General features: G+C 39.9%; 3 protein-coding genes across 6 annotated transcripts; 1 reads left to right on the forward strand and 2 right to left on the reverse strand.

The window, feature by feature from the left end:
• Nucleotides 1–575: 575 nt before the first annotated feature.
• GPN3 (GPN-loop GTPase 3) lies at nucleotides 576–10,944 on the reverse strand. Its single transcript, XM_019648975.1, has 8 exons — nucleotides 10,807–10,944; nucleotides 8,271–8,379; nucleotides 4,365–4,532; nucleotides 3,311–3,435; nucleotides 2,629–2,744; nucleotides 2,399–2,495; nucleotides 1,751–1,879; nucleotides 576–1,147 (listed from the first exon to the last, which is right to left on the reverse strand). The coding sequence occupies exons 1-8, from the start codon at nucleotides 10,852–10,854 to the stop codon at nucleotides 1,085–1,087; spliced, it is 855 nt and encodes a 284-aa protein (XP_019504520.1). The 5' UTR covers nucleotides 10,855–10,944; the 3' UTR covers nucleotides 576–1,084.
• Nucleotides 10,945–11,143: 199 nt separating this feature from the next.
• FAM216A (family with sequence similarity 216 member A) lies at nucleotides 11,144–20,502 on the forward strand. 3 transcript variants are annotated; one of them, XM_019648972.1, is made up of 7 exons: nucleotides 11,144–11,683; nucleotides 13,042–13,082; nucleotides 16,034–16,155; nucleotides 17,155–17,317; nucleotides 17,399–17,636; nucleotides 18,127–18,209; nucleotides 19,357–20,502. In XM_019648972.1, the coding sequence occupies exons 1-7, from the start codon at nucleotides 11,592–11,594 to the stop codon at nucleotides 19,476–19,478; spliced, it is 861 nt and encodes a 286-aa protein (XP_019504517.1). In that variant the 5' UTR covers nucleotides 11,144–11,591; the 3' UTR covers nucleotides 19,479–20,502. The 3 variants fall into 3 exon arrangements, with proteins under 3 accessions (XP_019504517.1, XP_019504518.1, XP_019504519.1); XM_019648973.1 differs by having other exon boundaries at nucleotides 13,042–13,076; XM_019648974.1 differs by having other exon boundaries at nucleotides 11,147–11,683; nucleotides 17,188–17,317.
• On the reverse strand, nucleotides 20,261–27,651 carry VPS29 (VPS29 retromer complex component). Of its 2 annotated transcripts, XM_019648976.1 has the most exons (5): nucleotides 27,552–27,647; nucleotides 25,546–25,557; nucleotides 23,170–23,361; nucleotides 21,005–21,240; nucleotides 20,261–20,760 (listed from the first exon to the last, which is right to left on the reverse strand). In XM_019648976.1, exons 1-5 carry the CDS (start codon nucleotides 27,552–27,554, stop codon nucleotides 20,643–20,645), a joined length of 561 nt encoding a protein of 186 aa, XP_019504521.1. In that variant the 5' UTR covers nucleotides 27,555–27,647; the 3' UTR covers nucleotides 20,261–20,642. The 2 variants fall into 2 exon arrangements, with proteins under 2 accessions (XP_019504521.1, XP_019504522.1); XM_019648977.1 differs by lacking the exon at nucleotides 25,546–25,557 and having other exon boundaries at nucleotides 27,552–27,651.
• Between the last annotated feature and the right edge of the window lie 14 nt (nucleotides 27,652–27,665).

Genomic DNA, 27,665 nt, shown 5'->3' on the forward strand with positions numbered 1-27,665 from the left:
TGTGTCAGTTTCCTCATCTGAAAATGAATTGCATGTAAAGTGTTTAGAACTTACATGCCTGGAATATACTAAAGGCTCAGGAATTTTTAACCTATTACTCGAAAGCACCTCATGTTAAAAGCCAAGTTCACTGCTGCTTGGGGCTATTTCTTCTCCCAGTCCCTCAGACTGGAATACTTTGCCCCATGTTCCCACAACTGATTTCTCATTTAGGCCTCTGGCCAAACAGCACTTTTTAGGAGGAGCCTTGACAATGAGCCCAAAGCAGCCTGTTAGTCACTCCATTTCATTACTGTTTTCTTCCCATTCCTTATCAGAGACTTCCTTGTTTATGGTTAGTCTCAAGGGCCCAACATGTCAACTCCATGAGAGTAAGGTTTTGTCTGTCCTGCATGCTCCCATTTTATCCCCAGTGCCGGGCACCCACCAGTAAATTTGTCGTAAGAACCATGTCAAGCTCCCCTACTTGGGGAAATTTACTCAAACATTTGCCCTGGCTGAGTATTTCAATTTCTGACCAGACAACAAGAGCATAATGAAAGGTCAGTGCTATTTCTTTTATTTCTATACATATATATCTTAAAACATAGTTACTTTTCATTTTTTAACTATACAAATAATACATTTTCAATGTAGGAAAACTGGAAGATACGGATAAACAATGGTCTTATCTATGTCCTCCCAAATTTTTTTCCTTTAGACACACATATGTACATTTTGTAACAATAATTCCTGTTCCTCGAAAAAAACCTTCAAAAATAACAAAAATCAAACTGTTTACAGGTCTTAACTGTACCACAGGTACTGATTTATATTACATACAAATCTATGTGCATTCATTTCAATTTCAACTTTTAAAATCTAAATTGATGCTATAAAAATATTAGTAAAAGATTCCACTTTAAACATTAGCAGTTTCAAGAATAACTAAGAACCTGATTGAAGCATGCTGCTGATAAAAAGCCAGGTATTATTTTTTCCATTAAAATAAGTAGCTTTCTTGTATTGCATTCTTTGAGAAGACTGTTCGGATGTTTCAGCCACAAGCTCTTCGCATATATACAGTTACTTTTTAGTAAACTCTTTATTCATTCTGGTGTTCTTGAAAATATTCATCAAACATAGAAGAAGACTCATCTTCCTGTTCCTGACACAAAGGAAACACAAAATAGAAAATACATTCATTTCCCCTCAGTTAGACCTACAATAGTATGTGTTTACATATTTTTCAGGTAACACTCTTATAAGGAGCAAACACCCAGCACCGCTCCAGATGTTACTCATAGGTAATAGTTAATAGTAACAAAAGGCATGACTGATAGACTATTTCCAGGAATGTGGTAAATGAAAGTGCTTATATCTCGTTAGGAGCATTTTTTACATGAGTTTACTCATGTCGATTCTCAGCTAAGTTGTTGTGATGTGACCTACTGACAATAACCATTAATAATAGTCTTTCCACTGACACGTGACGGCATCCCAAGTTCCATTGGATTTTACTTCCTCTTTGCATATACCCCAAGCTCTGAGTACAAAGAAACATAACTCAGTAACATTGCCTCAAAAAAAGGTGGAGTAAAAATGATACTGTTCCTTGAGCTCAGGTGTCAGTTTCAGAGATGACCCAGAAAAGCCCAGGTTATTGCTGCCACTGAGACAAAAATTGAGTTCTTGGGTTTATACAGAAGGCAAATGAGTGCCAACAAACATTTCTACCAAAAGCCAATAAACACCCTAAAGCAGAAATTACCTTTGGTTCTTTAAATTCCAAGTCTTCTCCATATTGAATGGCAAAATCAATATGCTGTAATACAATATTCATGCTTTCTTCATCTGACTGATCGTAAGGCAAAAATCGAACCATGCTGTAGTCATCAATCTACAAATTGGGGATTTCAGAAAGGGTCATTCTGAAATTGTGTAAAATACTTAATTTTCAACCTATATTTGAGTTTTATAACCATTTATACTCCTCATTAAACCATTTGTGTGTGAGGGGGTAGAGATAGACAGACAGAATGACAGCAAATCAATATTTTTCTGACCTCTGACCTACTTAGAACACTCAATTTATTACTTAACTAGACACTATTTGATAAGCGTTTATCTGAATTCAACAACCACTGGAAATTTCAAAAGGGCACAGACAGTTCTGAACTCCCAATATGGCTTGGAATAATAGACATGTCAGTTAATTTTTTTTGGCTACTGCCAATAACTGCTTCTAAATTAAACTGCTGACCGGCCAGCCTGTAGCCTCTCACCATCACCTCTCCTTTGCAAGGAAATCGGGTTGGGCCATGCTTTCCATAATGGTGGCCACTGAATGGAAACCAGTAAACACCTACTAACCAGGTCATTAAAAAAAAAAAAAAAAAAAAACACTTAAAAAGCTTACCAGTCCGCATATAGCTTTAGTCAATTTTTTGAATTTTTTGCTTCTGAAGTCACTTGTAGAATCATCCAATAAAGAATACATGTCTGGATCTAGAAATCTTTAAAAGCGAGAGACTGATGAATAAAAGGAAATTGGACTTATATAGACTGACAGAACATCACATGTAAACAAAGCTTAGAAGGTTCATCTCTGCAATTGAAATCCGGTAACAATGGAAGACATGAACTCACTTCTCAATTTCCTTTTTAGCTTTCTTACTCAGCAGATCCATTTTTGTCATGATGTTAACTTGTGGGATTTCTAGAGAGATCATAGCGCTCAGGGCTGCCAAGATGCCAGAAATAAACTGAAGGAGGAAACAGGAAAGGGGAGATGAATCAACTGGTGCCCACAAAGGTCCCTGGTCTCTGCATAAAAGAGAGGCTTTTGCTCCTCCCTAAAACAAAACTGGCCTAAGTCAAAGAAACGCTAACCCTAAAGATAAGATAGTCCACTAATCAGATGGCTGACCCTTGGTTTCCAAAGGTGAAGAGAAGGAAGGAAGATGTAGATTTAATCTAGTGTTCACAAATCTCATTTCAGATGATATCTTTAACCTTCCCACTGAAAATTCCTTAAGAGCTATTAAATGAGAAATACAGTTTTAGATAGTTCATAAACTAGACAAAAGGTCCTCAGAAAACGAAAAATAGACTTACACAATACCTATCTGCCTCATTTTTCTAGTCGCCCAAAATCTATATAATTTATCACTTGAATTAAAAATACATATTATAATAATTTAATAATAAAGGATACTAAATAACTCTGGAGTATAGTTTGTGAAATGTTCAGAATTGCACGATGATTAAAGGAGACTATCATCTGTTTGTCCCCATAACTGAAAAATCAACAACAGATTTATCATCAAACCTTGAATGATTCCACCATAAACTGAGAATCAACCAGAAAAACTCCACAGACTCGGAACTCCCACTGTTCTAGCTGCTGGACCAGCTGTTTCATCACGGGCAGGTGCGTGTACAACTCAATCTGACCTATGTGAAGAACATTACAGGACTATTACAATCAGGAAATATGTTAAATTATCAAATTACAGGAAAAAAATTTTTCAATAAGATGGACGGTTAAAAAGAAAAGGGGAAGTCAATTCCTGGTAGTGATATATTCCATTTTTAAGGGGTCTTAAAGCCTCTCGAAGCAATCACAAAACCATGATGTTCTTCACACTGTAATTTTCGCTGATCAAAAAGCGAGTGCTGCAAAGGTGTGTGCAGTTTGGGAATATTTATCAAGCTGTACACTTATGACATCTGCACTTCTCGGAGAGTGTGTGTAAGGGGGGAAAAAGTGAGAGCCACAAATGATCAACGCTAGGTTACACTCAAGTCTAAAATTCACAATATGTCTTAAGAAGCCATGTGCAATTCTGTCCCCAACCCAGCCTCACTTCCTGACATTTCTCTTTGTCTACTGTGCTCCAGCCACACAGGCCGTTTTGGTGCCTTCTTTCCTGTCTCGAGGCCTGCAGCATGCTCTGCCCTCTGCCTGGATCATGGTGTCCCTCACCTTCACCTGTGGCCTAGCTTACAGGCCACTGGATCAAAAGCCTCCCCCAGCCTCCCTGCTATGTGATGGTCTATGCTACTCCTGTGGGGCGGGGCCCCTGTCACAAGTGAATATGAAGGAGTCATTTGGGTGAGTTCTGTTTACACCGTCTAGCACTCCCACTGGACGGTGAGCTCCACGAGGATGGAGACCATGGCTGCCTGGCTCTCCACGGTATCCCCAGTGCACAGAGGTTAGCCCTCAGTAAACTCAATGAATTTGAGCCAACGTATAAGAGCTTTCTACCTTCCTGCAGCATGGATGGTTTAAAGCTACTAATGCTCACTCCGTTTTCTCCCACTGAGGATGGACCTTGCACGACTTTGAGGAAAACGACACATTCAAATTGCTGACTTACCTGGACAGTCAAAAAGGATATAGTCGTCCTCGACATGACCTAGACAGCTCTCCAGCCAGTCAAAGTTATTGGCAAAGTACTCCATGCAAAATACCAATCCTCCATTGGGACCGAACCGTAGAGAATCATCCTCCATCACGTCATCCACCTCAATCAGTTCCCGGATGTCTGGGAAGGACAGACAGGGCCCAGAGTATAAGAACCACAAATGATCAAATGATCACTTGGAAATGGTTATCCTCACTGGTGATAATTAACAATTATATAAAAACTCACACGTATGTACGTGGTTAGTCATGTAGCAGCCTCTACAGGAACTAATTCAATGAATTATTGTACAGCCAGACAATGGACTCCTATGTAGCCACCAGAGGAAGTAGCTCTATAAGCACTTGATTATGATACATTCTCACAGGTGTACTGTTAAGTGAAAAGTGCAAGGTGCAGAACTCTGTGTAAGAATGCCATCATTTGTGTTAAAAATAAATAAATAAGGAAGACAAAGGCTCAGGATATATACATAATAATACAGATCTGATTTTATATGCACAGACTGTCTATGGAAAGACCTCTCAGAAACTGGCAGCACTGGCTGCCTCCTGGGATGGGGACACAGAGCTGGAAGGGAGACACTGGCTCTCTTGTAACTTCGGCATTTTGAACCATGTGAATATACACTACCTATTTTAAAACATGTAAAACCAAACCAAACCAAACCAAGAAAACCAATTGCTGTTTCTTGACGCGATGACTCCAGGGAAGTTATTTAACCTCCCTGTGCTTCACTTTCCTTATTTATAAGATGGGGAGCAAATCATATCTCCTGGCGGGTAGAAGGATCAGTATATGAGATAACAGAGCTAAATCACCTACAGCAGGGGCTTAAAAAACTGGTATGTGCATGGTGCTTCTCTATCACAAATTTTTGGAAATCAGTATTTATAACTTTCTAGGGTAGGTTTTTGTTTTTGTGCTCAAACCCACAATCTCTGTTCATAAGAAACGGTGCCTTACTCACAGGCGCATGTATGTGGATAACATCCTCCTACGTCCTTTCCCAGGGAAAACATCTGACCTACGTTGGGATAATAAAATCGGTGTTCTAAAATGATGATGCAAATACACTAGTCAGTCAGTAAGACACTTGGACCAGAAAGTGATGTGAACCCGGGGTTGGAGGGACCTTGTTGGGCAACATACATCCTGAAGTAGAGAAAGCTGGTCTGTAAGAGAGAAAGAGAGAAAGACAGACAGCTGGCCTCGGTTCCCATTAGTTTTCATGTCTTGGGTTCTAATCTCTCATAAAGTCTTGTTCTTGGGTTTTGTGAGAGGCTCCCTGATTCTAATAAATCCTCCTTTTGCAAAGCAATGCCTTTTTCTCAAGGAAGATGACTATTTCATAGCCCCTCCTCTCTCTTCACCTGCCTCCACCCCCCACCCGCACCCATTTCCAGCCACTCTCAGCTGATAACCACATATGTCATTAACAGAAATAAGAAACTAACAAAAGTGTTAGTTCCCCATGTTCCCACCAGCACCCCATGGTGCCTCCCGCCCTGCCTTCCCTCCTGTTACAATGGAAGAAGCAAAGGCAAAACCCTCCTCTTGTTCAGGACCCTCTCTCCCTTCTCATTCCTACTCTCTGGAATCGACCGTTTCTCTCTCTGCTGCAGTGTTGTCTTCAGCACACACGTCCATTCCAGTTACCATCTCCAACCTGACAACAAAGCCCCCCTTCACCCCATACCTCCCTCCAGTTATCGTCCCACTTCTCCGCTTCTTTCACAGCAAACCTTCCTCAGCAAGTCCTCTCCTCTCAGAGCCAACACTGCATCACCTTCCGTTCACTCTTCAAACAGCTCCAATCTGGCTTTCATTCCCCGCTCCACCGAAATCACCAACATCTCCACTCGTGGAACCTAACAGCCATTCCTCTGGTCCTCATCATCTATAACTTCCCAGCTGTGTCTGACATAACCCACCACCAGCTCTTTCTTAAAACATCCTCTCCTCCTGGCTTTTGTGACGTAACGTTTTCCTGACTTTTCTGCTACCTTACTGACTCCACTTCCTCTACCCAACCTGTGAAGATTAGACGACTTCAAGACTTAGTCTTGGGTCCTTTTCTAAACCACCCTGTCCTATAGCTTTATGTTCTATCGATATGCTGTTGACCCTCAAATTCATATCTCTAGGCCAGACCTCATCCCGGAATCCCAGACTATTATCTCCAACTGGCTCCTTGATATTGCCTCTTAATATCTATCAGACATCTCAAAGTTAGCAAGTGCAAAGAAAACCGCCCCAAACCAATCAACTTGTCTTCCTCCTAAGTGAATGATATCACGCACTCAACTGCTCAAGTCAGAAACCTGAGTCAGCCTTGATTCCTCCTTTCCCTACACCCTTCTGGTTCAGTCTCTCACAGAATGCTGCTAATTCAACTTGCAAAATACATACCGAATCTGTCTACTGCTTTATGTCTCCACCACGGCTGCCCTAGTCCCAGCCACCTAGATAACTACTGGGTTGTCGGAAAAGTCATGACGCATTTTTGCAACGAAAAACGTAGAAAAAATACGTCATGACTTTTCCGACAACCCAATACAATAGCCTCAGTGCTGGTCCCTGTTTCTACTCTTGACCCTCTAGAGTCCAGTTTTCACCCAAGAGCCAGGTATCTTCAAAAACATAAAAAAGATGCCAATTTTCTCCCCTGCTTAAAACCCTCTAATGGTATTCCATTGTTGACACGTGCTATAGATGACTGTGTCTTCCCCAAAATTCATGCCCAAATCCTAATGCCCAAGGTGATGATACAAGGAGGTGGAGTCTTTGGAAGGTCATTAGGTCATGAGGGCTCTTATAAAAGAGGCCCCAAAGGGACCCTTCACCCCCTTCCATCATGTGAGGACACAGGGAGAAGTTGGCAGCCTGCAACATACACACAGAACTGGGCCTTCACCAGAACATGACCGTGCTGGCACCTGATCTTGGACTTCCAGCCTCCAGAACTGTGAGAAATACATTTCTGTTGTTTATAAGCCACCTCAGTCTGTGGCATGTTGTTACAGCAGCCTGAACAGACTAAGAAAACAGGATACAACCCAAACTTCTCATGTCCTACCAGCTTCTACACACTTCTTTCTTTCACTCATATGCTCCAGCTCATCAATATCTTTGCTTTTTCTGGAACATACCAAGCCCTTTCCCATCTCCAGGCTATTTATTGACCTTGGTGTTCCCTCATCTTGAAAAGCCTTTCCCCAGCCTGGTGAGCACGTTACCTCTTCAGGTCTGGGCCCAACTACCCCCCCACCAATCTCAGGCACCCCGTCCCTGACTGCACTACCTAAAGCAACTTCCCCCAGTCATTCCCTCCCATAGCCTGTTTGCCATCCTTATCACAATCTGTAACATATTTAGCGTTTTGCTTATTGCTTGTCCCCCCCCCACCACCACCACCAAAAGGTCCGCGAAGGCAGGGATAGTATCTATCTTGTTCTCTGCTGTAACCCTGGTATCTGGCATAAAGTTGGTGTTCCAGACACTTGAATGAATTAAAATAATTAAAAAACAAAATATTTAGGCTGCTCATTTATAGCATGATCGGCAGTAAACCAGATTCACCACAGCAGCACTAAGCATGAAAAGGGACATAAGGGCAGGGAGTGAGGCATCTACTCACTTTTATTTCGTACCTCAGAGACCAAGAACAGACACTGTCACACACATTAACATCAGTGGATGTCAGCAAATGACATTCTGCCTGATGCTGGTCACCACGAAACCAGGGAACCAGACTGTAATAATTCACTGTTCAGCTTCTGCGCCAAGCAGCCCGCCCTCACTGCCTCCTCACCCCTTAGTTTTCCTGAAGTGGGGGAGGCTCTGCCGAGGACTCACCAGCCATTACGGAGTAGTTGAAGTGTTCTGCCGCCGGATCAAGGTTCACCACTTGGACAGACCGGTGGAGGGCTTCACAGTGCTGGACCATGGTGGCACAGTAGGTGCTCTGTAATGTCCCAAGGAACCAGAGGTCAGAGCAACAGCAATGTAGGGCTACTGCCTGCACCCCCAGGATTCTCCACAGACCCTGGACAGGGTCTACTAAGGCTAAAACGACACCTTCATCGGCCAAGATGCTGACTGAAAACAGAAAAGGCAGCAGGCTGGGAATCAAGGCATCTGACTTGGCTGCAGATCCAGCCTGGCTGTGGCTCATGGGTAACTTTGGAGAAGCTGCTTCTCCACACTGCCCCTCAATTTTTTTATCTCTAACTAGGATGACCTCCACAATCACTAAAGCTCCTTACTACTCTAACGTGCAACAAGAGGCATTTAAAGGGAGGATTTCTGATGACATAGTGCAGCACCTAACACATGGTGTCTCCACAAGGACTTGTAGAGTTCAAGCAAAGCTGTAGCCAGGGTGATTAGAGGCAAAGTCTCTGAGGAGGGGATAGGTGAGCCGAGGGATGGGAAAGTACTTGCCAAGCCAGGGGAACAGCATTCCAGTGATAGAACGTTGAGGTCAACAAACAGCATGGAGGTGGGCTATGAGCTTGCAACTTTTGGTTTGGAAAATTCTTTATCCCTCATGTAGTCGTTACCACACTATGTTAAAATCTCTAGGCTACTTGTCTACCTCTTCTACCCTCTATGTCAGTGGGTCTTAACCTTCCTAATGCCGCGACCCCTTAATACAGTTCCTCATGTTGTGGTGACCCCCAACCATAAAATTATTTTCGTTGCTACTCTATAACTGTAATTTTGCTACTGTTATGAATCGTAATGTAAATATCTGATATGCAGGATGTATTTTCATTGTTACACATAGAACATAATTAAAGCATAGTGATTAATCACAAAAACAATATGTAATTATATATTGTGAAATATTTTTTCTAATTACAAATAAATGAAATTTTGTCTTGAAGCCGGGTACTCGTATGTGGGCGTATCTGCATGTGGGCCTGGAGACGGATAGAGGAGCGGTGTCTCGGTTCCTAAGACCATCGAAAATATGTCTTCCGATGGTTTTAGGCGACCCCTGTGAAAGGGTCGTTCGACCCCCAAAGGGGTCGCAACCCACAGGTTGAGAACCGCTGCTCTATGTAAAGGCAGGGATGTGTCATATTCAGTTTTCTTTCCTTTTCTTTTATTCATATTCAGTTTTATAGGCTCAGGGACTAGCACAGTACTTGGCACATACGAGATGCTTGGTAATTATTTATTTGAACATAAATTCCACAAGGCCAGAGATTTTGCGTGTGTTTTGTTCAACAACACAATCTTCAGGGCCCAGAACAGTAGTGCTTGGCACAAAGAACTGGCTCAGTGAGTATTTGATAGTAGGCATCAAAGTTTTATAGAAAGATGCTTTCTAACACCATCCCTCTGAAAAGCAATCTAGTAATAACCTCTATTGTGCTTTCTCATCTGTGACTTGACATATACATACTGGGCCCTTTCCGTCACACGTATATTCCTGCACCCAGATTAGGGCAAGCCTCAGAACAATGGGTTCATGTAAAGACTGGAGCCACACGACACCTCCACAGACTCGAGTGTTAGCTATACTCCTGTCATTTGACCAATATCTTCACTATTTCTACCATATTTGAATGCCCTCTAATATTCTTTCCTTCCCTTAATATTTATGTACAAGAAAAAATTATATCGCTATTGTAAACAGAAAGCCAGTTATACTTATCATAACGTAAAGGTAAGCATAAAATTAATACAGCTTTACAACTCTTTCCATTCTAGCTAAATATAGTTGCCTGTCAAAAGCTCTGAGTCTAAGATCTCTCTGAAAAGACCTGGAGATTTAAAATAAGTGTTGAAGATAACACTAGCATCAAACTGGCCATTTCACCTCAATGCAAACTGAAAGAATTGAAAAGGGAGCAACTATCTCAATATGTAATTCAATGTTTACTAATGTCAGGGCCATGTACCTCCTTAAAATCTCCTCAAACAGTAGAATCCCATGTTTTAAGCTCTGAGAAACACTGATTAACGAGATTCCACTTTAACCTCCTGGGGGCGAGGCAGGGCCAGAATCTGGAGTGAGAGAAAACCGGATTTAAATTCCCGCCGCCACTTACTAGCCGTGTGATCAGATCTTGGCCAAAAAAAGTTAACCTTTCGGTGTCCCCTCATCTGTAAAATGGGACTAATAGGACTTATCTCACAGGGTTGTTGTGGAAATAAATGAAGCGTTCAGCGCATTATCTGGGGTATAAGTATACAATAAATACCAGCAACTATCCTTACACCCTTTTCAAAACAACAACAAAAACGGCACTGAAGCCCAGACGGCAGAAGCGAGCTGCCCAGTCTCAGGCTCCACAATACACACACACTCCCCCTCAGTACCCGCACCTCGCGGCCTCCCACCAACTCCTTCTCCCTCCTTCTCCCGCCAAGTCCTCACCTTCCCGCTGCCTGCGGGGCCCATGACCAGCTGCGCATACCGAGGCATCTCGGCTCCCCGGCTCCCCGCTGCCACCCGCCGCACAGTAACTACTAAGAGTCGGATGGCCACGCTCCCTTCGAGCGACGCCCACGGAGTTCCGGGAACGCAGCGTGCGAACCAATGACAATCCAAATTCCGTCTCCATCTTCTGTTCGGGTACACCTCCGACTACGGAGCGCCCCGCAGGCCAATCCCGTGTGAAACGCGTCCTGAGGAAACCCCGGGAAGGGAGGGAGGTGGTTTGCGCGTTCATAGATGTAGTTGGCGGAAGCCTGGTTGCCTTGGTGATAACGGATAACGGCTAACGCTCCGCATTCCTGCGCCGGGGGCTTCGGTCCTTGGTTTGCGTACTGATGTTTGACCTATATGGTGACACACTCAAGATTTGTAAATTTGCTGAGAGTCTGGAATGCAGAGGTGGAAGGCACCTCCTGTTTTAGAGCGCATGTATATTTCGTTTCCGTGACGCATCCATTCCACAAAAAGATACAAACGTGCGGACGCGCCATCAACTAAAGAACTCCCGCCCCTCCCCCAGTCTAACTCCAGGATCGTGGATCTGCCCTCGCCGCTCTCCCGAAGCTATTCGGGCAGTGTCCGCAGCGTATCGGAGGGTGCTAGAATCCGGCGTCCGCCCCTTCACCCCCAATATCACCCTGCCTGACGCACGCGTGCTGACGGGGGAGGGGTAGAGGGGAAAGCTTTTCCTGCACACAGCTCGCGGTCCGGGCACCCGGGACGAGATGCCCGGCCAGGGTCTGGTGTCCGACTGGACGGAGTGCAGCTCTTCCGCAGAGCCGCCTGCAGTGGCCAGGACCGAGGGCGGCGGCGGCGGGTGAGGCTGCGGGGCCCTGAGGGGGTTAGGGGGGATGGCGACCGGCCCCGGGTCGTAATCTCCCTATAGAAGAGGAATTGGGAGCTGGCTGCTCCAATGGACAGGTCTCCAGTGCACTGAAGTGAAAAGCGGGAGAACCTCTGTTGTGGTCGGGATGGGAATGGAAACCGACTCACTTAGGGGAAGGGTTTGTGAGGAGGAGGATTTGGTGCAATGACTGAACGCGGTGACTGCGACAGCCGCCTGCGTGCATCTTTCTGCCCCGAGGGGGCGCTGCAAAACCTGCTGGAAAAATTGCGGTCTGGCCACGGGATCTCTACATGAGCTGGGCTGGGAGAGAAGGGGAGACTGCGGGAACAATCCCCTGGCTCAACCGAGGGCTTCCAAGTCAATAAATTAGTTACCTGTGTGTGACATTGGCGAGTTTATGTCAAATGGGGATTCATAATCTCCAGTAAAACAGGGACTACGAATATTACAGGCACCTTGATCTTGACATTTTCTTCACACAGAAATCCATTTGTTTTGAGCAGGATTTTACTATTATTTCCTGGATGCTAAAGACAATTAATTGTCGAAGTCACTGCTGGAGGCAGTACCTCCTCATCCCTTTCATCCATTATTCCCTAAAAGCGAGAGCTGCCGGTTGTTCCTCTCCAATTCAGCTCACGACTATGGCTCCGGCTGCACCCATGACAATCTTTTTTTTTTTTTTTTTTTTTTTTTTTTTTTTTTTTTTAGTATCTGGTGGATTGAAGACTTATTAAAGATGGGATGAGGTTTTGTGTTTCTTTTCTGTTCATCACAATGTTTAGTGAAGTGCTGGATCCTAGTATATCAGATCAGTGAACTCTTGTCCATTGAATAAATTGAAAGACAGGGAAGGAAGGGTGTTTTGTCTTAATTTGAGAGAACTTACCCAAAATTAGAAGCATTCCAAACCAACTTAGTTCAGTTGTATTGTATACAACTTAATTGTATACAATAAAGAACAAGACAGTCTTTTCCATAGCCAGATTATTAAAAATAATGAGAACAAGAAAATATTATGGATAGCACAGAAGCCCAAACTACTTTACTGAACTCAATGTAGGAATTAGACGAGGAGGCTATAAAAAGACCAAGTCTGGCTTAAAGTGAATCCTGTCTAGTAAGGTAAAAATCTCAGATAAGTCACTTTGAAAATGTCTGGAGCTATTAGAATATAACCAGAATTACAGAATTGCAAGACATTCCGTCTGATGGAAACATGAAAAGTAAAGAGCATATGCAGTGTTGTCTTTTTCATTTAAAATACTTTAATGCTTATAAAGCTGTCAATTATTACATATTATTTACATCCTTTTTTTTTTCAACAGATCACCTGGACATTCTTATTACCAGAATTCCAAAGGTACTGGTGAGTAGAGCAGATAATACCTATAAATAACACGGTTCTGAGAAGCCAGTTCTGCTGTAACTACTCATATAATGGAGTTTTTAAAATAGACTTTATTAGCATCCCTGGTGAACTAGTCTTTAAGATTTTTCAAAGAACAATCCAGCATGTTCTTTGTCTCCCATTAAGATATCTTACATCAAGCATTTTAAAAAGCATACTTCAAAATAGCAGTGAATCTGAAAACTATTTATAACTGATGTTGGTTGAAAGCACAGAGAGCACAGCCTGGGGTTTATTCACAGACTGAAAGAAAAAATTCTAAATTGAACAACTTCAAAGAACATAAAATATTTATCAATGCTCCTATTTTCCTCCCCCTCCAAGTAAAGGATAAAGCTGGAGTTAAGAGAGTAAGGCAGGCCCCCAAAGGCCTCTCACAAATTTTTTTGGGGGGAAGCAATTTCAATTCAATGATATCTAAACCTGGATTCACTTGGCCTTTTCTTGGAAAATTTATAGTCCTTACAGTTACCTATGGAAAACACACATGCACATATCTGTGTGTGTGTGTGTGTGTGTATACATACATATACATATACATATATTACATAAAGTGTGGTTTAAAAATGGAATTGCTGAATCATATGGCAATCCTACATTTAATTTTTTGAGGAACTGCCATACTGTATCCACAGCAGCTGCACCATTTTACATTACCACCCGCAATGCACAGGATTCCAGTTTCTCCACATCCTAGCTAACATTGGGGTTCTGTTTTTTTTTTTTTTATGATTATCATGCTATGGGTATGAAGTGGTATCTCATTGTGATTTTGATTTGCATTTCCCTGATGATTAGTGACAGTGAGCATCTTTTCATGCTCTTATTGGCCATTTGTGTATCTTTTTTGGAGACATTCAAAGTCTATTCAAGTCCTTTGCTCATATTTCAAGTCAGTTGTTTGTTGTTAACTAGTATTTTTAAATGTTTCATTTTCTGTAAAGAAATGCTATCAAGCTTTTGAGAAATTAAATTTTAGCTCAGGCTATAATATGTACCTCAGAAATGTGTATTAGCAGGGACACAAAAGATATATTCTTAGATAATTAGCCCACAATTATGACTTAAGAAGGAATTTTTTTTAAATAAACTTTTTTGTTTGTTTTTTTTTTAGCTGAGCTATCCTGCCACCTGTTGGCAGCTCAGCGGCAGCTCAGCTTGGGCCAGGAATTGAACCGGCAACCCTGTTGCTCACAGTTTGCACTCTTGAGCGAGCTCTGAACCAACTGAGTCACTCAGCCGGCCCTTTTTTTTTAAATTTTATTGGGGAGCAGTGTGTTTTTCCAGGACCCATCAGTTCCCAGTCAAGTCGTTGTTTCAATCTAGTTGTGGAAGGCGCAGCTCCTTGGCCCATGTGGGGATCAAACCGGCAACCTTGGTGATAGGAGCCTGCGTTCTAACCACCCGAGCTAACCGGCCACTCCTAAAAATAAACTTTTCAAATGTTGACTTGATATTCATTTTATGATTACAGATTCCAAACTATGATTTAAGGGTCCTAATAACATAATTTCCAGATGATTTCTATTTGTTGCAAAATATTGTAGTTACTCCTTCAGTATACAAATATAAACTCTTATCTGCACTATCTGATTTGCCCAAATCTTAAAGAAGTAAATAAATTTAAAGTTTAATATGTAAAATTATAGTGGCCTTTGTTGTCAATAATATTGAAACAAAACTATGCTTATTTAATTCACTTTACCAAATACAAACTTTTAACTTAAAATCTATTCTGCCAGCTTTATTTTTGGTAGCCCCAAACTGGAAACAACCTAAATGTCCGTGAAGAGCTGGGTGTATAAGCAAATTGTGTTATATACATACATACAATGGAATATGACCCAACAATAAACAGGAATGGATGGACTTCAAATTAATTATGCTGAGTGAAAAAAGCCAGACAAAAACAAAATATATTGGTTTCCGTTGATATCAAACTCAAGAGAATGCAAACTAATTTACAGTGATAGCACATGAGTTGCCTGGAGAGGTGTGTGTGGGGAGAGGGAAGTGTTACAAAGAATTATTTCCTGATTAAATTTTGCCAGATACGGTTTCTTCCCAAACTGCTACTGAAGTTTATACCCTAAATTATTAGTCTCAATATGTATGAAACTGAAAACTAGTTTCCATTCTTCTGGGAATATGCCTCAATTTTTATTTTTACTAAAAGACTATTCTTTTAATCTACCCACATCAGTATTTAAAACAATGAGAGAACTGCAATTATGTAAAAGTAGTTCTAATAAATTTCTGCAAAGCCCTTCATTTTTTATTTTATTTTATTAGGGAACAGTGTATTTTTCCAGGACCCATCAGCTTCAAGTCAAGTAGTTGTCCTCAAACTAGTTGTGGAGGGTGCAACTCAGTGGCCCATGTGGGGAATCAAACCAACAACCTTGGTGTTATGAGCACTGTGCTCTAACCAAGTGAGCTAACTGGCCGCCCCTGCAAAGCCCTTCATTTTAACACTGCCTTATTAAGGGGGTTAAATCTGTGTTATTCTATCTTGAGCCTAATACAAAATAGAATTTTTAAACTATATACTAAAGTCTAACGAATGATAAAATTGTGTTGTAAATCTTTAAAGTGCAAATCCTGCATGTATATTCCTGTTCAGTATGACCTGACATACAATAAACTAAAAAAAGGTATGAGCTTGCATCTCAGCTGAGCTCAAAATAATGTAGTCCATATATAATGATAGAGTAAATATTTATAAATATCTTAGATTTTTGTATGCTCTAAAACTAAGTGGCATATCATATAGTCTCTTCAAATTTAAATCTGACTCATGCCACTACTCCAGGATAATCACTGACACATGTAAATACATAGATCTTAATAAGTAGTTTGTTGAACTGATCTTTCTCATGAAATTCACATAATAATGTCCTTGCCTACAGATGGAATCAAAGATGGACACAAAGTAAACTCACACGTAGTCAAGCTGCAAGAGTTAAGGAAAACTCCTCAAATTCAAACAATTCACATCCCTAAATCAATGACGGATGCGTCCTTTCTAAAGGTATGCTAACTACCTGCCAATGCTTTAAATACACTCTTTGTATGCAGAGCTTAACTTTTTATTGAAAATAAGCTACTTAGAAGGTAAGGCACTGCAGAAGACAAAGTGCACACACCATATTGTCTAGGAGTCCATACATATCTGCTGGGTAAACTCATGAATGAGTGCAAGAATTTTGTCATTATAGATTTCTTATAAGAGTTCTTTCAGGGCTTTATGATACTTCAGATCTGATGTACCTTTATGCAGGAAGCTCAATACTCCAAACACAAAGATGCTTGAGGAAAGTTCCATTCTAGAGATGAAAACCCAACCTCATAAAGATTTTGCACAAGGACTACACAATTAGAAGCAAGCAAGTAAATTACAGTAAGTCTTTTACAACTGTTGACCTGTAAAGTTCATAGCTGCCAGACTATCTTCTCCAGAGCAACACAAATTAGGGTTACAAAGATGTGCAAATTGGTAAGTGTTTCTTGCCAACAATCTGCATTTTCTCTGGATTTCTTACCTATCTGGTTCAGTAAATCCTGTGTGTGTAAATATACTAGATATATATAGTGGGGTCTTGCATTTTAGGTGAGTGTTAACTTCTAAAATCAGGCAAGTAAAGTGAAAGTCTTAGTCGAAATGGCTTTTATCAGAGACCCACAGACTATCCCTCAGTGTGGTGCTAGAAAAGACAGTTTCTTTAGTTTAAGTAATTGGGTTGCTTTTTAGGTACCATGTTGCGTAGAAGGCGAGATGTCCACACTCACTGAGAGGCACATGGAATGAAGACTCACTGACATAACAGCAGGTTCCGACTTTCCTTATTCTTCTAGGGCAGTGGTTCTCACACCTCATCGGGCATCTGAACCACTTCAGTGGAAATGGCAGGCAGAGTCCCTTGTACTGTTTCAATGGCCATTTCTTTCTTTTTGGCCAAACTGACATCGTTGAATTTGCTTAAGTAACATGCACAGATGGTACAACTCTGCGGAACATTCTTTCTTTCAGATAAAAGCCTGTAAACCTAGTTCTGTCTTCCAGCATCCAGACTTCACCATGGGCCAGAAGCGTTATCTGTGCAGCATTGCTAAGATCTACAATGCCAACTACCTGAGGACATTAATGAAGAGGCAGTACATGCACATGGTCGAGCACAGCTCTCCAAAGCCAGGCAGGTGCACCTCCCGTTAGTTCCTCACGAGTTGTCACAGGAAACGAGAGGGTCTTCTAACGAAGGTGATTTGTGTGACAGGTGTCCTCACTCATCACAGGAGCCGCCTCAGTTCTCATTACTCACAGAAGCACCATTACCCCTGCACTACATGGCGACACCAACTGGAGCGAGAAGACTCAGGGCCTTCTCAGGTCGTAGCTGCTGCTGTCCCTGAAATGATCATACAGCATTCCCTCTGGCGACCAGTGAGAAACAAAGAAGGGCCTGTTTCTTATTGTTTAAAAGGAGGAAAATGTACCCCGATTTTATTTGAAAGGTAGCTAACTGATATTAAAGCTTGTGTTCCCTCATACGTTGACTTTGCTAAGTTCAGAATAGGGTTGGACAAAAAGCACAAAAAGCTACTGAGCTAACTGGATGTGCCACTTCTTTTAGAACTTATTTTGTGGAATTGTAAACATTTCTTGATCCGCTAGAGATAGGGAAGACTGCCCTTTTCAGTGATGCCCACTCAAATTCAAAATGATACAAACACTTCCAAAAGGAGAAGCATATGGTTGCTTCTGCATAGGAGAATACTATCAACAAAAAATTGAGGAAAAAAAGAGATAAGAAGCCTAATTATTCAACCTATACAATACTTAGCTTTCCATTTCGGGGTTAATAAGTCACAGGAGAATCCAGGGGCTAAAGGGTCTCTTCGGTGACACTGGCAGTTTAGTAAAGAGAATCTGTATGGTCTTCCACATGCATTAGGCAGCTGTTCCCTTTGCTGGTTCCAATTAAGATGCTTCTCTTTCTTACAGTTTAAAACCTGGATATGTGTCTAAAACAAGATGTAAGTCACTGAAGATTTTTAGAAAACCAGGCAGACTGTTCATACAATCAGGTAAATGTGAAATTTTAACAGTATGAATTTTTTAAAATCTTATGCTTAAAAAATATTAAACCCAATAGTTTCTATTACAGAAGAAATAATAATTTAGAATGTGATTTGCTTTTATTGTTCCAAATGAAACTAAACATGAAATATAGTTTCTGCTTTCATTTTAAAAGAACACACTGCTCAGGGAAGTAAGATTCAAGGTATTTCTAATTCTAAATAAAGATATTTATAATATCAAGGTCAGAGACTTCACAAAGGATGAATTTGTCAGAACTCAGATTCACAAAAACAACTTTTTCAAGCCGTATCACTTCTTTTGAGATAGTGCCATTTTTGGATGGACAACATGTTTTATATAACTTCAAAGTTTACAAAGGGCTGTATCACTGATACCATTTTAATATTCAACCAACCTGGGGAAGCAAGCCAACCAGGTGGTATTATTAAAATTTTACAGAGCAACTCAGAAAAATCCAGACTTGGGAAGGATCAGGATACAAGACCCTTCCGCCACAATTACAGAATGCCACAAAATGAAAAAGGCAGAGGAGGAAGAAAGACCGACTGCTCAGCAGTAGTCCTCACAATTGATAAAATGGAAATTAAGTAATTTCCCAGTTACTACCACAGTGAGTCGGGAAGTAGATAGGACGTAGGGAAGTTAGGCCTTCTGAATCCATTGCCTGTGCCACTCAGCTCTGCTGTAAATACTATACTATGCCTATTCAAGAAGTGAGTGAAATGGTAGGGGAGAAGGTAAGTCTGGTTCCAAAAAGAATAGCTGGAGGAAACCACAGGAAAGGTCCCTGTGGTCCCTGGAGAAAAGGGATGAGAAGGAACTTAAAGAAGGTGGAGCATGCTGAAGCTCTAACTTCCCTCTAAGATTTTTAAAAGCAAAGGGAAAATCGGACTTAATAGCAGAGAACTTGGCTAGAATATAGCATTAGGTATCTTATTTTAAAAAGTTAAGAGACATAGGGAAAGGAGGAGTTAAGTTTTGAAAATTGCAGGCAATCTGTTTTTGCTAAAGGTTTATTAATAAAGCAGGTCATTTTGAAGGTTGTTCTTATATACAAATCTCAAGTTTCAGGATGAAATACAATTTTATTTCCAAAACAGACATTATAAACTCTTTTTTTTTTGTCTTCAGTTTCTACAAATGATTCTGAATCATACATGAATGAAGAAAAAAAGGAAGAAGATTTACTAAATAAGTGTATGCAGTCAATGTCAATTGAAGAAGGGGGAGAAGAACATCTGATGTTAACTTGACAAGCTTGTCTTGTGTATTGATGATGTGCCAAAAGTAGGGGGAAGGGGTTGTGAATTGTGTCCTCTCTCCACATTTAGGATAGTATTGTTAGTTACCATTAAGTCATTTTGGTTTGTTTAGGAACTTTTACAACAATGTAATTGGTTTGATGTAGTTCCGTGTACCAATGATAATTGTAATAAAGTCTGTGTGTAATACATGCTTTTATTTCTAGCTCGATAAAATTAAAATTTTTGTCACTTAAAATTGAATTATTTTTCTTTAAATCTGACGCATAGTATAATTCTTTCTCTGTTAACAGTAAGTCCTAAAACAGCAATATTAGCATATCCAACAAGTATTTTCTTGATTGGGCTGAGGAAAACTCTGAAATATCCTAATACAGAATAGCATTTGATAGAGATAACACCCTGGCTTGCAAAGAAGGTGCTTAATAAATATTTGTTGCTTGAATACAACTTAAAAATGGAATTATTAATTTTCCCTGTTATGAAAATTGCCACACAAACGTTTGGCCTCTTGAATTTGATTAAGTTGGGTGTGGCTGTACTAATGAGAGGATTCTTTATATTATATATTCCTTCTAGGGTACTTCTCCCCTTCCATATGGCATATTATTTAGAAAGTGAAATCCAAGTCCAATGTATGACCCAGAATGTTGTAAGAAATGAGAGAGCTCTGAAAGGTCATGTCTACCTCATCACTTTAACACTTGTCCACAGTTTCATTTGGTCTCTTGTTTTTATGATTTTTAAAAATTAAACACAGTTTATCAAAAAAGTATAAATGAAAGGCAACTGTTTATTACTGGAGAAGAGAAAAATGTATACAAGAAAGTCCAGATTCTTTCTCCTCATGCACTACTTTTGTAATAAAGTTCCAAATATCAACTTTGAAGATATTTACAAGGATAAATTTTTCTTAACGTGACCATTTACCGTGTGGTGGACATTTGTTCATAGAAATCATATACTTAAACTCAATAAATTCTTATAGTTTACAAGAAGCTTAGAACATTGTATTAACAGAAGATGATATATTTTACTGCAAAATATTATAAAAGTGATACAATTTTGTGGCTCTTAAATGTTTAATTACTTGATTTGAACAGGGGAATTAAAAAAAACAAAAAAACCAACAGAAAAATCAAGACAGGCCTGGCTTTAAGATTTTTTGTATTCGATTCGTTCTACTTTCACGTCATCTCCAATTAGCTGATACACATAAGTGACAACTGTAGAAGCCTGGATATCCATCAATACAAATGAAGGAATAATATTTCTAGAAGAAAATATAAATAATGTCAGTGTTTTGTACTAAAAAGCTGCAGCACTATAAATTTAAGTTGACAATTTGGATTCAAGGAGAAATCTGGTTGTTAAATATTAAAAAGAATAATCACTAAAAGAAGATGGCCAAAAAGGCTATCATTATTTATATGGTTGCATTTCTCTTTTATGAAGTATCACACATGCAATTATTAAACTTATAAAGCCCCCAAATTCCCAAATTGTATGCTACTCACGTTTCCAAGGCATTATATGCTCCAGTGGCAGAACCTGGGTTAATGTAGAATTTATTTTCATGCTCAAATGCTTCAAATTTGTGTGTGTGTCCCGAGATAAGAATGTCCACATCAAACTGCCTCTGCAACAGAGCTAAGCTGGCCATATCTCCCCATGGAATAACTTGATGTCCATGGATCAAACCAATTTTGAACTGCCCAACAGTCACAACTTTCTGTTCTGGATAATTCAGATTCTAAAATAAGAAAGAGAAGAAAAAATATGTTTGAGAGATATTGATGTTTAAAAAGCAACCTGCTTAAATAATTTGCTTTCATATGGATGTGTTCCACAACCAACACATTTATTAAATATTTGATTTCTTCTCAGTCTCTAAGGTTGGAACTATGCTCAAAACATAACTGGAATTTATCATGCAACCTCTTTATTGTGTTTCTTTTTATAGAATATGAATTCTTTGGGGCATGCTGTGGAAAAAGTTATTCCCCCAAATTGGTGCGTTTCCTCTACCTAAGAATCCCAGGCATATGACCTGTAATCTAGGGTGTGTTTAAATTACACCCCAGGCTTTAATAGCTATATAGATGGTTTAAAATAATAATAGTTAACACTTACATAGTACTTAGTACGAACTAGGCACTATTCTAAGGGCTTTATAAATATCAACCTATCTAATACTTAACAAACAATCCTAAGAGGCAGGTTCTATTATGACCCCCATTTTATGGATGACAAAACTGAGGCACAGAGAGGTTAAAATAACCAGCCCAAGGTCAAATGTTAGTTAAATGGTTAATCCAAGACTCAAACCAGGGTCTGTGAATTTAGCAAATTAGAAGCGAAAAATTTTAAATCTTGCTATTGAAACTGTCTTTAGTGTAACACAAATATAACCCCTAATGTTTTTAACAAATCAGACCTATATTCTAATCATTAACAAGAAGTTTGTCCCTTCCCTTCTCATCCCCATCTTTCACCTCTATGCCATCTCTAGTTTATCCAAACCCTTTTAAAAATCCACTTAAAAAAAAAAGACACTATGCTCATTCAGTTTAGTATAAAAGAAGCCTGTTAAAAAGTACCAATGAAGTTAAATAATTTATGGAAAAGCTTATATTCCCAGAGATACAACATAAATTTTTCATACTAGAATCGGATTTACCCTGCTAAATCATACAATATTAGCACGGGCAGGGGTCTTAAAAATCATCTATTCCAATCATATTTACACAGAAGAAAACTAAGGCCAAAAAGAGGATGTAATTTGCCTAAAATCTCATTATTAACTAATGGGCAAAGTCACAACTCCAGAACTGCTAACTCATTTTTTTCTTTTTTAAAGTCAGGTCTATTGAGGTGTAATTTACATACACTAAAATTATCCTTTTTAGTGTACAATTCAAGGGGCTTTGACAAATGCATTCAGTCATGTAAGCACCGCCACAATCAACATACAGAACAGTTCTATCGCCTCCTCAAAACTTTCTCATGCCCCTTTATAGTTAGTTAACCCTTGAGACAGAGAGCCACAGCAAGGTTTTCAGCAGAATGATGATGTGACCTACTTCCCCTAAAAACGATCACTCTGGTTGCTACTAGGAGAACCAACTGTGGAGGGAGGAAGGGTAGAATCAGGAAGCTGGAATACAGGAAAGTGATATGGTACTTGGAACAGGCTAGTAGGTGGTGGAAGGAGTTCATACCAAAAACTTTCTAAACAGGGGTGGCTGGTTAGCTCAGGTGGTTAGAGTGCAGGCTCATAACACCAAGGTTGCCGATTCGATTCCCACATGGGCCAAGGAGCTGCACCCTCCACAACTAGATTGAAGACAACTACTTGACTTGGAGCTGATGGGTCCTGGAAAAACATTGTTCCCCAATAAAATTTCTAAAAGAACCCCAAAACTTTCTAAACAAAATGATAATCCTACAAAAAATGGTGCCAAAACCACTTTTACTCCATATCGATTTAGTTAAAACAAGTATTTACTATGTGTTTTGGGCAATCTAAAACCAGTGATTTTCAAACAGGAAGGGGTTTGTGTAGTAATTTTATATTTGGGGAAAAAAAAGACCTTAACAGTTAAGAAACTGATCTAACGGATAAAACTATATGTAAGAACCAAGAAAAGGAAATCGTGGAAAGGAAAGGGAAATACATCACCTCATCGAAGTCTCCTCTCACAATATGAACATCACCGGCCAGAGTCTTGAGATAGTCATAACTCTCTTTGGTGCAAAGATTTCCAGTGCAGAGAATGTGCTGAATCTTTCCCGGCACCAGCAGTTTTTTGAATTTAGCTGGCAAACTGTTGCACCGGTGTGGGATGTGCAGGTCTCCTAATACCAACACCAACTTAAAGTGTCAAGGTGAGACAAGGTGTAATGTTAAACATGATGTCAAAACATGATACTCTTCTCCCATAACTCCCCCTTCAAGCGAAACCAATCAGAGATTCCAAAACACAAAAGAGCATAAGTTATTCACACAGTTTCTTATCATGACCATTTAATCAAACACACGTATGGTAACATACTCTGTTCTAAATCAATCTTATTTTGGTCACAAACAGGTATGCATACACAATACAGATCATTCTATTTACCAAGAATAAAATCAAGCTTTCTAAAGTGATTCATTTAGGGATCTATCAATTACACTGAATAAAAAAACTGCAAAATAAAAAATATACTACTCGGCCCTGTGGAATTTGGCATTTTTGGAGACTGATATGGTAATTCATATTTCTGCAGTCCGTGAAACCTCATGTATTGATTCCAGGAACATTAATATAGAGAATTGTTAAAAAATGCAATGATAAACTTAATTTTATAATTTATGTTTACTAGACTGACAACTATTTGGAGGAACAGTAGCCAAAATTCACAATATTTGCTACTTAAAACTATTAGCTACACATTACAGATGAATAAAAACAGCCAATATTTCAAAAAGTTTCAATAGGGCAAATGTGTACTTTTGAATTATAATCTTTAGCTTCTCTTTCCTTATTAGAAATCCTTACTGTCATATTTTCATTGTCTAGATTAAATTGCCTATGTACCCGTAGTTTAGTTCCCCAAATTAAAATAACATTTTCACAATCTTTCATGTACATTTAGATCATTAAAAGAAGAGATCAGCCAAATAAGTGATGAATTTAGCAGAAGGTGGTTTAGAGTTGCAATAGTCTCAGATGACAAAAATAAATTTTGCACTTAAATATAAAATGAAAAAAACTCAATCCTGTAAAATTTTAATTCTAAAATTTCAAGATTTTACATATAAATGTTATTTAATTGAATCTAACAGAATATTGTAAAAAAGTTCATTTAAAAATAAGGACAACAATCAATTTCTTCATGTTGATCAGTATAAGCACCTTCATTCAATGAGAGCATGTTTTCCTATACATGTCCCATCCATAAACGTACATGCCCTTTAACTGTTTTAAAGAAGGCATGAATATTTCTTATTATCAAAGAAAGCATTAAATATCTAAAATAGGATAAAACAGAAAATAGTTTTGCCACCACAGACTTTGTAAATTGAAGTTAATCAAAAACATGATGTGTGAAATTAAAATTATTACTGAAACAATTTTGATTCATCTTGCAACAAATATCAAAATGATTACAAAGGAAAGGATCGGTTATCAGGATGTAGAGTGAAGTAACACAAGATTACAAAATTAGCGTACTTTAAAAGAAATTGTTAAATAAGCTGCTTCTTTATAAAGAGTAGATTCAGCTGGTATTTGCTCAACACTTAAATTAATTGCTTCAATCCAGATCTTAGTGGACAAAACATCTGTAAAACTAAAAAACCACCAGGAAGTTTCCACCCTCATTGGTAATACAAAAGTACCTGGAGATAGAAAATCTTCATCTTTAGAGGGGGATCCCTTCAGATATGGATTGAAGTACATAACTAATGTGGGAAAACTGGTATTTGAGAAAAAGGTAAAAAATAGATATCTATATTAAAAAAAGAATAACCTCAAACTCATCAAAGGGTACATGTCTATAACAGGTTGAAAATGTTTGGGACTAATAATGAATGAGCTGTTCAATTTGAATGAACTAGGAAGAACATTAGTAAGACATGATACTTTATAATGACTGATGACCTAAATTCTATAATATACTGTGGATTATGCCCAAGTGTACCCAGATTATCAGCAGTCTAAAGATATAATTGTATGAATAACCACAAAAAAACTATTTCAAATTAGTAAGGATCCTTACTAGGACTCTGGTTTCCTACAGGTGACAAAAGTTATAATGGAAACAGTGTCACATAACAAATGTCATACTGTGAGGAGCATCCTTGCCTAAATTCCACACTTTGACAGTTCAGGTTAAATGCAGACAGAAAAGATCGTGGAAATGGCAGTTTTGTGAAATTCAAATAAAGAATCAACCCAATCAAAGCATAGGAATGTGGTTACTTCCTATGTGATAGACTGTATAAAGGTGAAAATCCCAATAATAGACACCCGACCACCATTGTTAGGAGTTGCTGAGAGAAGAAACTTACTCTGTGCCCAGCCTTAGTGGAATGAAGAAGTTGATTGCAGACAGGGGAATGAAAAAAAAAGGGTGAAACATGACCAATGTTAAAAGAAAGCAACGAAAAGAAACAAACCAAAAAAAGAACAAAAAACTCATATCAAATGAATACGCAAACAATTGTTAATGATTTCTGAGTGTTATGAAAGAAAATGTTAAAAATCAGCTTTGCTCAAAATACCAAAAGAACCATTTGCTGTATTTTTAAACATGACACACATACACGCACGCACACACACTTTTTAAAAATTTGCCTTGTCAATTCTTTTCTACTTTTCCTAATCTTATTCTCCACATTGATTCTCAACCCTTCCGTTTACTGTTCTGTTTAGAATTTTGTAAGATAATTTGGAAAATTCACCAGTAATAGCTTAAATGAAAGCTAACATTTTCTGGATTCTTAAGGCCTAATTATTCCTCAAGTATACTGATTGTAATTCTTTTATGTTCAAAATTCTAGCTGTAAAATTACGCGGCAGCTATGTCATTATTTTGTATAGCTCTAACACGGTACTATGAATACATTACCAAGTGATGAAGTCACCAACTAAAGATGATAAAAACAAATACGTTCCTCCAGATAAAACTGGATCATCCCCACACCTGAATTTGCTGCCTATATAGACACTGGATGTTACTAGAGTGTTGCACATTTCTAGTTTGCTTTGCCATATAAAATGCTTTTAATCATAAAAGAATCGGCTAATGCTAAATTATGCCCCGTTCTTTCAATCTGATGTGAAAAGTGATGTTCCAGTACAACTACCCTAAAAAAGTGTTCACCTCTCAAAAAAAACTCCATAAACATGTCAGGAAATTTCACCTTCTCCCAGGGATACCCGTCGCAAAATTACAGTAAAGTGAATGACTCTAAACTGGAGTCTGTTCAGAAGCAAAAATCAAAAGTGGAATTAACGCCTTTTACATTATATAAAGAAGCATATACGATAAATCTTTTGTCACGTCCATAAGCCACCTCAAAGGCTATCTTTGTCATAGAATCGTGATAATCTTAAAAATGCAATGGATGCCCATCAGAAAGAAAAGTTATTTTACACTTAAACCTCATCAAGATAATCAGAGCTCCTTTTGAGACTGTTCTTAACTTTTCAGAGGGTCAAGGGCACCTCTGAAAACTGGTCTTAGGCGCAGCAACCTATTGGGGGTGAGAAGGTGATGGGCCGCCGACCTCGGAGCAGGCTGGGGGCAGTGTGATGAATAAACCACCCCAAACTACTCCTTGGCACCAACAATGGCCCTTTACCCAAAACAGTATATATTCCTAATTTTTTCCAAACGATTTCAAGGAGTTCACAGACCATTAAGGAATCCTACTCTAAAGGGTCGCAGCCCCCTAAGTAAACAAGTAGTTCCAGCAATTCCAGGAGCCCAATGCAGTCCTTGGAGGGCACACTACCTACCACACTGCAATGGCAGCTGCACGAAATTTCAGGGGTGGAAAGGGATCGTTTTTAACCCCTTTCCCTAGATGAGTAAAGGATTCTGCTTGCTACTTCCCGCTTTGCGTCCGAGAAATCAGCTTTCGCCCCATGGGGTGGTAACCGGTACCTCCCAACCTGTGGGGGGTGTTTTTTGCGGGGAAGAAGTAGGGAAACGTCTGAAAACGGAAGGGGACAGAGCTCCTTTCTCGGGGGCGCTCGAATCACAGGCCCAGAGGCCTTCCCCGGCTCGGGCTTGCGAGTCTCGTGACAGAACTAGCAGCTGACAGGGCCCCTTTTCCCCCTCGGACGTCCTCAGGCCCCTGGGGCGGGGGTGCAAGGCCAGGGCCGGCTGCACCCAGAAGTGGCCGCTCCCTTGTCCTCCTCTTGGGCCTTCCCCAGGCCCGAGCTTGGGCCGCGTCCGCCCAGGCCTTCGGGATGGCCTACGCCCTCGCCCAGAGACTCCCAGCGGCTCCCTACGACGCAGCACCCGGCCCGAGAGCCGCGCCTCGGTCGCCGCAGCTGCCATTCTCACCATCCTGTCACTGGGATCCGCTCAGTCACCACAGCCGCCGCCGCCGCCGCCCTCTTCCTCAGGCTCTTCGGCGACCCGCCCACCTCACTCACAACCAATGAAAACTGAGGTCGA

Source organism: Hipposideros armiger, unplaced genomic scaffold (assembly GCF_001890085.2).
Source record: "Hipposideros armiger isolate ML-2016 unplaced genomic scaffold, ASM189008v1 scaffold_128, whole genome shotgun sequence".
In the NCBI taxonomy this organism is placed as follows: Eukaryota; Metazoa; Chordata; class Mammalia; order Chiroptera; family Hipposideridae; genus Hipposideros; species Hipposideros armiger.